Source organism: Fusarium proliferatum (genome assembly GCF_900067095.1).
Source record: "Fusarium proliferatum ET1 genome assembly, contig: FPRO_scaffold003, whole genome shotgun sequence".
NCBI lineage: Eukaryota > Fungi > Ascomycota > Sordariomycetes > Hypocreales > Nectriaceae > Fusarium > Fusarium proliferatum.
In genome coordinates, this window is record NW_022194792.1 from 3,116,120 (window position 1) to 3,131,590 (window position 15,471).

Here is a 15,471-nt window from a genome sequence, read left to right on the forward strand (position 1 = left end):
TTTCACTCCAAGACATCATCTCCTCAGCCCGGGCCGTGTAAGCCAAAGTTCCCGCTGGCCCCTACCTCTGTGTATGTATGTATGCAACCACATCGATCACCAGCCAATAAGATAAGGTAGGCCTCCCCTAGCGGGCATTTTTACACTTCCGACCAACAAACATGGCCAACCAAATACCAATAACATGACTTCTGACCTCCAGTTGAGGGGTTGAGGGACAATCATTGGAACTTGCCGGGCCAAGAGGTTGCGAGAAAGCCTACTCAAGGTGCCATTTTAAGCCATGCCGAGAGTATATGAGACATACCTAGAGAAAGCAACAACAGAGTATAAAGTGAAACGCTTCGTCTGAGAGTTTCTTTGTGAATGCACCCTCTTTCCAATCCCATTCACAGCGTCGAGTTCATGATTGATACTCAATCACTTCCCCAGATTCAGGACGAGCCTACGGAATTAAGCTTCGTAGGCTCGGACAATTCGCTCAGCTGTAAGTTAAAAGTGTCAGGCTCGAGTCATTATGCTTGGGGAATACTCCACTGGCCGCTGTACTGACGTTACACCGCCTTGTATCTAGTCTCTCCCACAGACTTCGAGGCCTTGTCCGCAGTGACATACTCTCAGGATGTGGATCAGAACCTCATAGACTCATGGCCGAACGAGATCGTTTCTCTTGGCCCTTTGATGGATCAAGAGGATGTCCTTGGCTTGGCTATGAACTCCGTAACTCCAGCTGTGGACGACTTCTCTGGCCTTGACTTCGCAGCGCCGATTATCGGGATGAATTCGCATCTCAGCGACGTCGAAGCAGCTCCCTTTGACCTTCCATCCTCGCCTGTATCTCTTCTAGATCTTCCTGAATCCGCATATGAGGTGATTCCAGGGTATGTATCGCTCTCTGGCTCCCCAGACCCCACATCCACTCTATAGAGTGCGGGTTCTGTTTGCAGCCAGTCGAACGATACAGTCCTTGACGCATTCTCTCCTGTAGTTTTAGGAAGTGATGGAACTCAGATACAATCTCTTGACCTCATCTCTCCAGACTTTAGTTCTCCTCCTGCTGAGACCTCGACAGATAATAGTTCAGGTTCAGAAACGAGCAGCAAGGCAAGGTTCGAAGAAGATACCGTCACTCGTCTGAAAAGTGACGAGTTTGCAAGAAATGGAATATTTTTTTGCAACTGGCCCGAATGCGACAAGTTCTTCGGCGAGAATCGCAAGCGGAAGTGAGTCTTTGATCCCTTAATTGCGTAGGCCGAGCTACTAACGAGAACTCAGCAACCATCTTCGAACTCATATCAGACCTGTTCACTGTTCCTGGCCTGGCTGTAACTATACAGATGTTTGGCAGAAGGATATGAAACGTCACTACAAGACTCACCGCTCCCGGAAGACCTTCCAATGTTTGTTATGCAATGAATGGTTTACCCGGGAGTACAACTTGAGTCGACATGAGCGGGAGGCACATCGTGGAAAGAAGAGGGAGAGGAAGCGCCGTAGCTAGTCGGTCCTTTTGATAGCGTGCACCAAGAGCAGATTTAATTGTTATTCTTCCATTGCTGGTTTCTTTCTGAATATACAATTTGTATGGTAGTATAACTAAAACCTTAGATATATGCTCCTTTCACTTCAAGCATCCAATCCTGCGCCTCCATCCGACTCAGTATCACTATCCTCACTGTGATCGCTGAATTCATCTTCATTTATATATGCCAATGAGGCAGAATCTGTGAGGATTGATGTCAATATATCGTTCGACAGCTGGCATAAATCTGTAATAAACTCACCATCACTCCATCCATCACCGATTCCCAAGACTTTGTCAGCCTCAACCTCGCCGAGGCTTACAGAGCTCATAGTCTCGGTGATATTCGTTACAGAGTCGGGCTGCCATGGGGTAGGCTGTTGCTGAGTTTCGATCTGCTTTTCAACTGCTGTACTCAGCTCACTACTAAGCATTCCCAAGGCTTTACGCTGGTGTGGCCAGTGCTCATTCTCCCACCCGCCTGGCAACTTAATAGGTCTCCAGTTCAGGTACGCTTTCTGATGCGACTCGGGCTCCTCGAACCTTCCAGGGTGGTGCCTAAAGTAGAATTTGCAGCATAGACATGCAAGCTTGCTGCATGCTATATAGCGATCACCATCGACGAAGCTTCGTTGGTTGCGATGGAATTCTTCTAGCACTTGAATCTCGGAGTGCACACGTGCTTGGCCGTTATCCTCGTCGTACATGGATCTAATGGCATCTTCCAGTTTTAGTGGCCCATCTAATCGAGCGAGATAACTCTGCATATCCTTAAGGCGGGGATCCCCAGGCTGCAGTATCCTTTTCAAGATGGAGTTGAGGTTCCTGAGTCCATCCGCTGGTGGAACAATTGCTGGGGTAGGGGCCTGAACTTTCTTGATCTGATAAGAGTTGAACAGTAGTCCTAACTTGAGAAAGTCTTCGATCAGAAGTGTTGGAATGCGGATTCGCTCGGCAAGACGACCTATTAAATGTCTGACTGCCTTGATGTTCATTACAGTTTCTCGAGGTGCAACGCCAAGCTCTCTACTCAGAGACCCAAGGCTCGACATCTGAGGATCATGTCGAGAATCGTAAGCAGTTTGACAGAGGACTAGAGTGTCAATATTAGTGGCAGAGAATCGAGGTAGCCACTCTATGAGGGATCTTCTTTCTATGATAATCTCTGGTTAATTATGCCTCTTCCTATGGTTATGGCCCAACTTACCAGCTCCTTGGACAGCTGTGGCATCTTCTATAAGATACTTTTCGCAGTAACGAGTAGCCCGCAATAATAGCTTGCACTCTTTCTTCAGTCTTGGGGCTGCAAAGCCAACGCAATTCTTTGTCAACTTCTTTCTCAGCCTTTCTCGTTCTTCCTCGGTCCCTTTTGGGTCCCTTTGTAGCTGCTGAAGAGTATCGTCGAGGAACAGAATGACATTATTGTGCGGCGTGAAGTTCGCGGCAACCCAGAGAATAACCTCGTTTGTCTGTGATTCTAGAGCGATTGAAGTAGTAGTGTCTCCGCCCTTTCGGTAATCGCAGATGAAACACAAGTTTTTGAGGAACCTGCGCCTGATACCTCGAACATCAGTTGGAGCATGGGCGGTGATCATGTGAGGGCCATCAATGCCTTTGAGGATATGGAACAGTGCAAGATTCTCAAAAAGACGTGAGAGAATCTTGTCGTATTTGTCTAGACGAGGCGGTCCCACGCCCATGGTGTTGATAGTCAATGCAGGAGTATGGGTAAAGTAGTAAGAACCCTCTTTGAAAGGGAGGTAGGGATCAACTTTATATAACGTTGCTTCGCTCTGTTATTCCATTTTGACTTTTAGTTGAGGACGTATAGCCTTGTATTTGTACCCTCCATTTCATGTTGGTTGGCTTCCTGTTGTAAGTCTAAGGCAGAATGGGCCGAGTGTGGTCTACACTGAGGCTGGGTTGCCCCTGGTTATCACAAACCATCCTCTCTGACTTAAAAGCACAGAGAAAGTGGAAAAACACTAATGATATTCCAGGGCGCATATGGGAGAGTGCGTGCAAATCCGCCAAAAGCAAACTGCACGTTGATGACATCCGGTGGAAAGGTGAGTATCTCAGGGCCGCTGAATGGCCAGACTTATTAGAGCTGTGCCAAGTAAATGAGCCTGCTCCAGGTATGAATTGCCTTTTGATTCTCCAAACCGCTTTGATGTTTCCTCCCTCGTTTCCAATTGACACAGGAATATCTGAGCCCATTCGTTCTATCATGAACCCATATTTCAACCAAACCTACCTTACAGTATGAACCTTCTATTCAATCCAACGGATGTCTTGACTAAAACAATGTACGATTTGACAGTGGGCCCATCCCGGTACACACTCAGGCGCTGACACTTCTACCTAGACTACAAGGGTAGCGGGCATAGGTAACGGCAACGGTGAAAAGCAATGAAATCCATTGATATAGGCTAAAACAAACGATATAAACTTTTTCTCTCCTTTTCTATCTGAAGTGCTTAATTCATTCTGATGAAACAATCCATACTCCCGAGGCACTGGGACCTACCAAACATGGAACGAATGGACAGTGCTTCAGTTGACCAGGACAGGGCTGATGGCGCTAGATGACGGAGCGAACCCCGCTAAACTAGGTAAATCTCGATCTGGTTGGCCCGTCCAGCTTTGGCGTGATGCGAGAGCTTCGCCAAACAGGTCCACTTCGGGAAAATCGAGAAATTCCATTGCCATGGATTATTATTAGGCATGAGCTACAGCTCCCCCTCATACTCACTCAGTCATACCCTGACTTTTCTTTCCTTGCATCATCCTCTTCTCCAGGTCCCTCGTCGCTCAAGGTAGCTCGCCAACCATGCCTTCGCTGGACAGGCTGCCAAACGAGGTCCTCTGTAATATCGCCGGCTTCTTGGTCAAGAAATATGATATAGCTAGCTTATCACGAGCCAACCGACACTGCTACGATATCGCCAACCCGATTCTCTGGAAACGCGAAGCTCGATCGGACCGACCGGGTGCCATACATTGGGCTGTCGAACATGGAGACATCAATACCTTGCGCCGTGCTCTCGAAGCTGGCGTTGACGCTTCACGGGTAGCCTTCACCCATAGACCCAAACCACGCATCGGCCCTGACCATAAGTGGTACAACTATCATTCGAATTACTACGACGACCCTGTTTGGAGGATTCAGGACGATGACCACTCAGTTGATTTAGACGCATCATATGTGTTACACGACGCGTGCGATTGCTTCGAAAGCGGTTGCGATGATGGCATATTTAGCGATTGCAGGTGGGAGCCTATACATGTTGCCGCGAGTAAGGGACGGATCGATATGATCGAGATTCTCCTCGATGCGGGTGCTCCTGTTGATGCCCCTTCGTGGGGTGTGTGCTTGTGTCGCCCACATCTGCCCATGGAAGCTTTCACCGAGTCTCCAGCTGTTGATGAAGGAGAGCTTGAGGATTTACATGGGGGAAACTGGACACCTTTACATGTCGCCATATGCCATGGGCAAATTGAAACGGCAAAGTTTCTATTGAAACGTGGAGCGTCGCCGGTCATCTATCAGGGAATAGACTTTGAGCTGGAACCGCTCGCATGGCGACAGGATGACACTCCTGTGGACTCGAGCAGATTCAAACTCACCGCACTACACCACGCTGCGAAAGAGAACATGATGGATCTCATCAAGTTTCTCATTGACGAAAAATACCAAGAAGACATCGATGTCGAAGGTCCGTTTATGGGAACACCACTATCTCAAGCAATATGGTATGGACACTGGGACACCGTAGTCCCATATCTCCTTGAGCATGGTGCCGATATTGATAAGAGACTCATTGAGACGGGGTTGACATCCCTCATGATGGCGTGTTTCTCACGTCGCTTCGATGATGCCGCAAGACTCGTTGATTTGGGTTCAAATGTCACCACATTATCTGTACATCAATTCAGTATTCTTCACCTGATTCTCGGGCCTCGTCACCTCCGGCCAGAAGACTTTTTTGACCCCCTCGGGTCTCCTCCGAAGGAACCCAGTAAAGTCTCCGAAGCCGAAATCATCCAGAAATTCATCACTAAGGGTTTCGATGTCGATGCACGGGAAACTCTTCTTGGAATGACACCATTGATGGTGGCGAGCGCGAGCTGCAACACAGATGCAATGCAAGCATTGCTCGAAGGTGGTGCCAATGTCAACGCGGTAGACAATGAAGGTCTGTCTGCGCTTGCCAGGGTCGGTGAGACTGCCGAAGGTTCTGCTATTCTCGGTTTATACGATTCTGCCAAGCTGCTGCTTGATGCAGGAGCAACATTGGAAGATTCGAGAGACGAGATCACTCCACTCAACATTATCTGCACACGGCAATGTGAACCCTACTTCAACCGTGAATGGGATAATCAGCACGCCACTCTAGCCAAGCTTCTCATTGAACATGGTGCTGACCCAAACGAAAAGGGCGTTGCTACCAGCCGTCCATTCACAGAGGCCATTATTCATGGAAACTTGAACATCGCTAGAGCGATCATTGAGAACGGAGGACGGCCAGAAAAGGGCGACTTGGAAAGACTTCTCTCAATATTCGTTCACGAACCGTATGATGATGGAAAGACGGATTTCATTCTGCACCTCGATTACGCCAAGTACGGCATCTCGGGTCCCTCCGAGGGCTTCTTGGTGGATCTTCTCAAAACAGCTCTGAACAAGCAGCTCTGGACACGAGCCGCCGACCTGATGAGGTCAGTGCCAACCCCGAACGTGTTCCGTAAGGGGTTGATCTACCGGTGCTTGGAGAAGCCTTCTCCGATTGCCGACGAGCCATCAAGCCTGATTCAAGTGCTTCTTGATCGTGGTCAGGACCCGAACGAGCTGTTCGAGGGCGAGCCACCGCTATATTATAGTTTCAGATCTGGGTCTTGTTGGCGGACGACACCTGTGCTTGTAAATGGGGGTGCTGACATTCATATGCCCACAAAAGCCATGCCTGACGGTGCTTTCATGTATACCATAACTCATGACTATCAGCCACAGACATGTCAACTTCTCGCCAAACATCCGCACGCGTTGCTTGACAAACCCGAGAGGCTACATCGGGAATGCTGGTCATCTCTTATACGCTGGCAGCCCCATCCAAGTAGGGTTCTAGTCGGAAGATCAGACGATCTTGTACCAACACTCAACTGGACATTTACCAGCCGGTTGATTTCAGCTGGTCTCCGAACTGATGTCACAACGCTTGATGATAAAGATGTCAAAGAACTCGTGAAGCAAGCGATCCCGAAAACTGAGGTCTTAAGAGTCGAGGGGCGAAAGGTCCTGGAAGCCTTCGACATAGTCTATGTGGAACCCTCAGTGGTAGATATTCTCAGTGCTAATATTGGAATTGATGATGAGGGCGAGCGCGAGGAAGAGGAAGAGGACGAAGACGAGGAAGGGGAAGACTTCGAATATGGCTCTGTCAGTGATGAGATTGACGATCATTCAGATTACTATGACGTCGATAGCGATGGAATTCCATTCGAGTTTTTCCCTCCCTACATGGGCGGAGGGGATGAGGATGAAGAGGAAGAAGAGGAAGAAGATGAAAATGGTCAAGGGCAGCAAGATGAAGAAGACGGATGGGGTGAGGAAAACTCGAGTGATTTTGATGACTATGATGATGGAGCTCCCATACCGATACCAACCTCTTTGTTGTTTGGGTTTTTGATGTAAGTTCAGGTTTGCTAAAAGGTACGGTCTACGGAGTAATGTCGTCGTATTTGCTTCATAACGACTGGTCAGAGTAGGGTTGGGTTTATTTTATGATAGGTATGGTATGATTTATGGACTGGCGCTTTACGGATGGGATAAGGAGGTAGACGGATTGTGGGACGGCATCACGGTCTGGGGCTCGGCATTCCAGCAATATGTGCAGCGACATTCTGCGATGAAAATTAGGACAATGGATTTCATTTTGCTGTAAGATATGGTTAATGAGATGTCGTGGAGTATCGAGGAAAAGGTGTTGGTTCAACTGAGATTCTATGTTAGAAGCTGAAGAGCGCGGCTAGACTGAAAACCCTCCAGCCATTCAAGTTATCTCACTGAGCCTCATTATCCTTAGTCTTTCCTTGCGGATGAAGCGTGACGTCTTGATCCGTGAATATTACAAGACACTGAGCTGCTACGGATGCGAGCTATATTTCCGAAGCCGGCTTTGACCTCCGGCAGCGGGGGAAAACGCCCACACTATAACTAACGCCAGGGGCAACTTTGGCAACCTCAGACTACGCTAATTTGGGTCTTGGGTGACAGGTCGGAGATGATACGGCGTTGTGGGACAGATTCTGAATGGGATCACAAGGAAAGGAAAGGTAGGGGATGAGTAGGAAGAACCTTGAGGGTTTAATAGAGGCCGGTTGTCTGGAGATTCAGGGTAGGTAGATATGCTGATATTTTTGAGAATACAGTCCTATGAGTTTCACCATTTCAGTTTTGTATTCTTCTCTTGAAATAAATGAACGAATGTTAAACAAAATGTTGTTTGTGCAGAGTAGGTTATGCTACTCATATCCAGCTGTTTACTGTCATCGTGTGAAGCTATACACATGTTTTGATAGTGAGCTGTTCACCTGCAGGTCCTCAAGCTCAGGAATATGATAATGCGGAGACATAACCAAAGAGGCAAACACTCGAGATGCAAAACAACTAACTGTACCAACAAAACAGACCGAGTCCCAAAAAGCTTGGCTTCGTCGCCATCATCATGTGGCGGTTCTGGTCAAATCTCACTGAAGCTCCGGAGATGAAAGTGCGGAAGAGGCCACCCCGCATCCGCATCCGTGACCGTAGCCGGAGTTATGGGTCAGGAGGAGTTTCGGGGGCTAAAACCGGATGGATGGCGGGATACCGAATAGCGACGGAAATCAGATTTGAGGCATATGAGTTTACGACAAGGTATAGTATGCAGTCATGAGACGATGGATGTCTTAGTAGGTGTCAGTCATCGGCCAAAGTATACTGGAGATATTAATGGTTGAGAGGGACAAGTCCTTGTAAAGTGTAAATGAGGCAACCTACGTACGATATCAGAGCCTCATCAGTGGAGAGTCGGTCCATCTGCGGACAACTGCATCATTGATAACAGTTTCCAAGTACAGTAACAGTTTTCCACAGTTGACGACTCCGTAGCGATAACTGGAGCCCAATTACTCAATAGCAAGTAATTTGGGTACGGTTGCTATGGTGTAGTTGTAGTTGTTACGGCATCATCCATCCATCATAGCATGTCTCCACTTACACCATCATCATCAGTAGGTATCACATCGCCTCGGACAATGTTTCCCTAGAATGTTCCATTTTTTCTCCAAGAGGCAGGCTAACTTAATTTTCTCTCGATTGGAGTCCCTTGGAGACACATCATGACCTTTAATTTTCCTTTTTGACAGCAGAATATACCTAGAGACGGAGATTTGTACCGTAGCTGCCGTTGACTTGGGGAGGCTGGAGGCTTCAACCCCGCTCTGTAGGTGCCGAAAGAGGCAACCTTGGAGACCCCGCCTGGAGCAAGATGACCACACGCGATTGGTCTACAGCTCTAGCTCTTATCCTCCACTTTGCCCTTCTCGAGCTCTCCCCCAGTCAAACCAACACCGAACACCGAGATATGCCCCGTCTCATGGACGAGGAGCTTCTCGCCCAGTTGCCCATACTTTCCTCTTCGAGTAAGACCCCTCCAAGTGTGTGGTCGCACGCGCTCCCCCTCCCCCGCTCTCTACGGCTGCGAGCGTGTTAGTTGGGACGGCATCCAGCGGGTTGAAGGCCGGTCGCCGTGAATTACAGACCACAGACACTCCAAATAGCAGCCTGGCCAGGTACCTGATGGGATTGACAGCTCGATATTCAATGTCCGGTCTTGTTACGGCTGCCAGTTTCGGCGCTTGTCGCCTCCACAGAGAACCTACCGAGATGGAGAATGCTTCCAGACTTTGACGCCCACAGCTGATCGAGTACTCCATAATGTACACACATGGGACCCCCCCTCAGATGCCGACACCTTCGGGGTTCGCGGGATCGATGGAGATTCGCTGTCTGAGAGACACCGGCCCCTGCCCGTGCCACGGTTCCAGTTCCGTTCATGGCGAGAACGCAAGCATTACAGCGCAGCACTGCGGTGCTTGTGCTTGTGAGTGTGCGTGAGACGTGGAACCTTGGCTGTGCCATCTTTGTCTTGTCTCCCTAACTGTGGAGAGCATACATCGCTGTAACAGGCTTACTTGGTGACAAGATACACAGCCATGGCGCGTTCATTTCCAGAGCATAAATATCTGGCATCGGACCCTCGATATCCTACTTTCTCTCCTCCTCACTCTCATCATCATCATCTTTCTTCCTCCTTCTTCTCTTACTTCTTCCTCTAACCAATAAACCCTTTCCACAACCGCCAAAATGGTAAGCATTCCTCTCCGTATATATCTCTATATCCTCTTGAGCCTCAACTAACACGCCAAAACAGGTCAAGGTTCTTGCAGTTCTCTACGACGGTGGCCAGCACGCCAAGGATGTATGTCTTTAATCACTTTATTTGCTTCAACCCAGTTCCTCTTGATTCTCTATCAACTATCTTCAAAGGTCGTTGATTCTGCCTTCAACTCTCATATCTACCGACAACCACAAACAACTCCCCACACACCACCCCTCCGCGCTTGTCGATCTCAAACGCGGGGAAATGGTCTCACTACATGAGAATCAGCCACATCCAGCCCAATGATGCGGGGCAACGTCTGGGCAACATGCAAAGACATCGAGAAGTGACAGTTGGGTGGCATTGTTTGGCTCGTGCCACTCTTGTGGTATACACTGCATGGGTCTGAGCAACAATGCAACCCAACTTACACCCATTGTCTTGAACACTGCATCATCAACCCCTCAACCACTCTTCAAATCACTTCTCAGCAAATTGGTTTCATGGCAACTAACCCGTGTCATAGCAACCCCTCCTTCTCGGTACCACTGAGAACGAGCTCGGTATCCGCAAGTGGCTCGAGGACCAAGGTCACACTCTCGTCACCACATCTGACAAGGACGATGAGGGTTCTACCTTCGACAAGGAGCTCGAGGATGCTGAGATCATCATCACCACTCCCTTCCACCCTGGTTACCTGACCGCTGAGCGTCTTGCTCGCGCCAAGAAGCTCAAGCTCGCTGTCACCGCTGGTATCGGCTCTGACCACGTCGACCTCAACGCTGCCAACAAGACCAACGGCGGTATCACCGTTGCTGAGGTCACTGGCTCCAACGTCGTCTCCGTTGCTGAGCACGTTCTCATGACCATCCTCGTCCTTATCCGCAACTTCGTCCCTGCCCACGAGCAGATTGAGGCCGGTGACTGGAACGTTGCCCATGCTGCCAAGCAGGAGTTCGACCTTGAGGGCAAGGTTGTCGGTACTGTCGCTGTCGGCCGCATTGGTGAGCGTGTCCTCCGCCGCCTCAAGCCCTTCGACTGCAAGGAGCTCCTCTACTTCGATTACCAGCCCCTTTCTCCCGAGAAGGAGAAGGAGATTGGCTGCCGCCGCGTCGACACCCTCGAGGAGATGCTCGCTCAGTGTGATATCGTCACCATCAACTGCCCTCTCCACGAGAAGACCAAGGGTCTCTTCAACAAGGACCTCATCGCCAAGATGAAGAAGGGCTCTTACCTCGTCAACACTGCCCGTGGTGCCATCGTCGTCAAGGAGGACGTTGCTGCCGCTCTCAAGTCTGGTCACCTCGCCGGTTACGGTGGTGATGTCTGGGACCACCAGCCCGCTCCCAAGGAGCACCCTCTGCGAACCGCCAAGAACAACTGGGGTGGCGGTAACGCCATGGTTCCTCACATGTCCGGTACTTCTCTGGACGCTCAGATCCGATATGCCAACGGTACCAAGGCCATCATCGACTCTTACCTCTCTGGCCGCCACGACTACAAGCCTGAGGATCTTATCGTCCACCAGGGTGACTATGCCACCAAGGCCTATGGTCAGCGTGAGAAGAAATAAATGTATTGAGAGAATGGAAGAAATGATTTGTACATGATGATGAATAGTTTTACAACAACTGCATTATAGACGCGGGTCAAAAGTAATCAGCGTTGCAGATAATACAATTTGTTAAAGTTCTACCTCCCTTTGTCTTGTCTTCAGTGATCTCAATAAGATGCCATGAAATGCCTCCCTTGATCTATTGAGCTAGCGATTATTTTTACTTGGTGATCTCCTTTAAATAACTTTAATATTTAGAGCAAAGGCTAAATCTATCCTGAACCTTGCAATGTACAATAAATACTAATACTGGCATAGAAGAAAAAGGACGGTAATGGATATAACACCTATAAATGAACTACCTTTTTCAAAAGAAACCTCGTGTCCTATCTTTTGATTATCCTTCTTGGTTCCTATAATCAGCCCAATAATGCAGCAGGCATCGGGCTATCTGTGCACGTCAACAGCTATTTTACACCTTCACTCAAATGACTACCGCCAAGGTGAAGCCAAGCAGAAATGCTCTGCTTTTCCGTGTCTTTTTCCTTTGCTATTAATACAAAAAATATCTCGCTATTTTGGTATGCTTCGTTATAGGCCATCATCAAGCGCTATATATATGGCTGACCATAATTTTACTTCATGACATGAATTCGTTGCCAACTCTCCCAATCCATGCTAGATTTTCCAATCATTTCCAGAATTGCCACCACTTCTTTTCCTCGCTGGGCTGTCCTCTCCGTCTCAAGATCTGCTCGTCTCGCCCTCTAATACGCCAGAAATAAACAGGCACACCAGCTACCACGAAGAACACGACAGCGATAGTCTGGAAAGGCTGTGCGAAGACAGCACGGCTGAGGAGGAAGAGACTGACGCAGCAAAAAATAATGGGCGTCGTGATCCAGGTCTTGTACGGTCGTACGAGTCCCGGCTCTCGCACGCGCAGGATGATCAGACCCAGAACTGTGAGGAAATAAAATGTGTAGCCTGCAACGCCATAGAAGGTGACGAGAGTGCTGAACTCGCCAACGACCACGTAACCAACTGTAAGAACAGCGTTGAGAATGAGTGCATAGACTGGCGTATAAAACAGTCCAGCATCTTCATCGCCAAACATTCTTCGCATCTTGCGGGTGAACCAACTTCGTGTACGCTGTGTGCTAAGCTCGTGCTCGTGTGGGCTGCCCCCAATACCAATAGTGCCAAAGATCGAAGGAATGTAGCCCTCCTTGCCAGCCACATATGCCAAACGGCTGGAGGTGAAAGTTGAAGAGTTGAGGGCACCGAAACAACTCGCGCTAACGATGAGTGCGAGAATGAGTGAGCCTACAGAACCAAACACCCGGTTTCCAAACATGACAGCTACTGTATTGGATCCATCCATGCTCTCGAGAGGTAGGACGAGGAAGTAGGCGATATTAGCTAGCACATAGCAGAGGATGACCAGAGGCATGGCTGTGTGGATGACTCGGGGCAGGTCTTTAGTTGGGTTCTTAAACTCCCCAACGACGTAGTTTGTCTGGACTATGTCAGTTATCGAGACTTGCAAACTTGACTGCTACAACTCACATTGTCCCAGCCATCATATGCCCAAAGACCAGCATAAAGGGCGAGAGCCCAAGCAGACATGTCGGTCGATGTGTTTTCAAACAGCTGATGCGGCTTCCACTCAACTTCCGACTTGCCCTTGAGGGTCTTTCCTGTGATGGCAACGACAACACCAGTAACTGTGACGCCCAGCAAAGCGATAAATTTCATAAACATGAGCGTATCGTTCACACGCGTGCCGAGCTTTGTAGAAACACAATTCAAGAACGTTACAATGAACAGTCCTACAAGCGCAACAGCCTTGTTGATCCAAGGGCTTACATGCTCAGCGTCAGGGCCGATGAAGGCTCGAACAAAGTATTCACCCATGATGATGGCGATGATAGCGGCACTGCCGGGCTTAAGGACCAGCATGGCAACCCATGTAAAGAGGAAGCCTATCACCTCGCCAAATGTCTTGGCCAAGTAAACTTGAGCGCCGCCATTGAGAGGAATTGCCCCGCCGAGCTCAGCGTAAGACGCAGCGCCTGTCCAAGCGAGTATACCCGCGATAATCCAGACAAGTATCGCTGCACCAGGCGACCCAACTCTTGTGCTCACAGATCCTGGCGACGAGAATATTCCTGAGCCGATAATAAGTCCCACTATCAGCGACAATCCGTTCAAGTATGTCAAAGTCTTGTTTTTCTCCAATGATCCTCCTCCTAAGCCGCCGCTCGGCCTTAATCTTGATGTTGGTGCTCCAATGGGAGCGTAACCTTCGGCACCAGCCGTAGAGCTTAGAGGAAACATATTGGCGGAGAAGTCAAAGGCTGAGGATACTGAGTATGATCGATTCATCCTGTTTGCAGGATTGGCACTGTCGAGGGGGTCATCTTGTTCGAGCGACAGTCTCCTCGACGACGATATGCTGGGCCTTGACGAGATCTCTGTAGCTCCCTCTTCGTTGAGCTGACTTGAACTAGCCAAGGAAGCGAGTTCCAGCGAATCTCTTGTATTCGACGGGAGTCCGTAAGGCGGCGCCATTGTGGTTTCTGTGTGGTTGTCCTTTCCCCCTCTTCCCAGCGACTAGTTAATCGACCAATCCGCCAAAATGGAGGAACCGCGAGTATTCAATTCGAGTATTTCAGCTGTTAAAGACCAATGCGCATCGCGGTTCGTTGTCGCGCAGACTTGGAGTGAATGTGTTGGGCGATCGGCAGCCGAAGGATGTGAGGAAGCAAGATCTGTGACGTAGAGATCTCAGTGGTCGGTAGTTGTTTTGAAGTGTTTTTGGAGCAGTCGAGGTTAAAAAGACGGGGAATAAAAGCACAATTAAGAAAGTATTCGTATTCGTCAATAATTAATTGATTGATTGCTCATGAACTCTCCTTTTCATTCAATACCAAAAAGGGGCAATGTTTGCTTCGTTATAGTGGAACAGGACAAAGAAAGAAGGCCAAGTTGAAAAAGATAGGAGTCGGCTTTACCCAACTCATCACAAGGAAGCTTCTTTGTCAATGCAAGTGCTGCTTCGCTTTTCCCTTCCGCGTATAGATCAGAAACACATTACCACTCTAGCCCAGCCCCTTGCTCTCTTCGGTGGATCTCAGCCACTTGCACCGCCATATATTGATTAGTCACTTCTTCTACCACTGATGTCGAGTCCATGACCATCGCCTCACCAACAACCCTTCCGAAAGCACCATAACACCATGGGCTCCGACGATTATGCTGCTGTCGGTGGCGGCGGTGCCCTGAAACTCAAGGGCGCCAAAATACACAAGAAAAAGAAGAAGCGCGATAAGACCGATCTTCAGAAGAACCTCGATACCGGAAACAATGACGAAGAGAAGAGAAAGAAGAAGAGCGAGGATGGAGAGGAGCAAGAGCCCCATGATGATGAGGGCAAACCCGAAGTTCAAAAGACGGAGGCTCAAAAGCGCCACGAAGAGATAAAAAAGAAGAGGGCAAGTCTTTCATTACCTTCTATTGTTAAAATCATGCTAACCAGTCTATAGCTGCTCAAACTCGCCGAGTCTTCAAGCTCGCGGCCAGAACTTCTCAAAACACATAAGGAGCGTGTCGAAGAACTCAATACTTACCTGTCGAGATTGAGCGAGCATCACGATATGCCCAGGATTGGCCCTGGTTAAGGACGTCAGGACAGAAGGCTGAGTTGGTGGCGAATGTGTGTAGGCGGATGGGCAGGAGTTGTTGGCGCTTTTGGTTATACCCTCGAATTAAACAAATATTCCCACAAATGACATGTGTTGCGTTGATCTACGGCATTATCAGAATCGGTCACGCCTGGGGGTGCGTAATGTTCACCCTGAGGTGCGTAATGTTCACCCTTTGCTGGGCTGAAAGCACCAAGCCCATGTTTCTGAGAGTAAAGGTCAAGACCACCATGCACAAGGTGACTGCATCGATTTGCTTGA

General features: G+C 49.0%; 6 protein-coding genes across 6 annotated transcripts; 4 read left to right on the forward strand and 2 right to left on the reverse strand.

The window, feature by feature from the left end:
- Positions 1-405: 405 nt before the first annotated feature.
- FPRO_06028 (uncharacterized protein) lies at positions 406-927 on the forward strand (the record flags this gene model as incomplete). The annotated part of the gene is made up of 2 exons (XM_031229104.1): positions 406-487; positions 575-927. 2 exons carry the CDS (start codon positions 406-408, stop codon positions 925-927), a joined length of 435 nt encoding a protein of 144 aa, XP_031079374.1.
- Positions 928-1,626: 699 nt separating this feature from the next.
- Positions 1,627-3,222, reverse strand: FPRO_06027 (uncharacterized protein; the record flags this gene model as incomplete). The annotated part of the gene is made up of 2 exons (XM_031229105.1): positions 1,627-2,675; positions 2,730-3,222. 2 exons carry the CDS (start codon positions 3,220-3,222, stop codon positions 1,627-1,629), a joined length of 1,542 nt encoding a protein of 513 aa, XP_031079375.1.
- Positions 3,223-4,355: 1,133 nt separating this feature from the next.
- On the forward strand, positions 4,356-7,217 carry FPRO_06026 (uncharacterized protein; the record flags this gene model as incomplete). The annotated part of the gene is made up of 1 exon (XM_031229107.1): positions 4,356-7,217. The coding sequence occupies one exon, from the start codon at positions 4,356-4,358 to the stop codon at positions 7,215-7,217; it is 2,862 nt and encodes a 953-aa protein (XP_031079376.1).
- Positions 7,218-9,932: 2,715 nt separating this feature from the next.
- On the forward strand, positions 9,933-11,521 carry FPRO_06025 (putative formate dehydrogenase; the record flags this gene model as incomplete). The annotated part of the gene is made up of 3 exons (XM_031229108.1): positions 9,933-9,935; positions 10,000-10,047; positions 10,475-11,521. 3 exons carry the CDS (start codon positions 9,933-9,935, stop codon positions 11,519-11,521), a joined length of 1,098 nt encoding a protein of 365 aa, XP_031079377.1.
- A 673-nt stretch (positions 11,522-12,194) lies between these two features.
- On the reverse strand, positions 12,195-14,077 carry FPRO_06024 (uncharacterized protein; the record flags this gene model as incomplete). Its single annotated transcript, XM_031229109.1, has 2 exons — positions 12,195-13,022; positions 13,073-14,077. The coding sequence occupies 2 exons, from the start codon at positions 14,075-14,077 to the stop codon at positions 12,195-12,197; spliced, it is 1,833 nt and encodes a 610-aa protein (XP_031079378.1).
- A 668-nt stretch (positions 14,078-14,745) lies between these two features.
- Positions 14,746-15,186, forward strand: FPRO_06023 (uncharacterized protein; the record flags this gene model as incomplete). Its single annotated transcript, XM_031229110.1, has 2 exons — positions 14,746-15,000; positions 15,052-15,186. The coding sequence occupies 2 exons, from the start codon at positions 14,746-14,748 to the stop codon at positions 15,184-15,186; spliced, it is 390 nt and encodes a 129-aa protein (XP_031079379.1).
- Between the last annotated feature and the right edge of the window lie 285 nt (positions 15,187-15,471).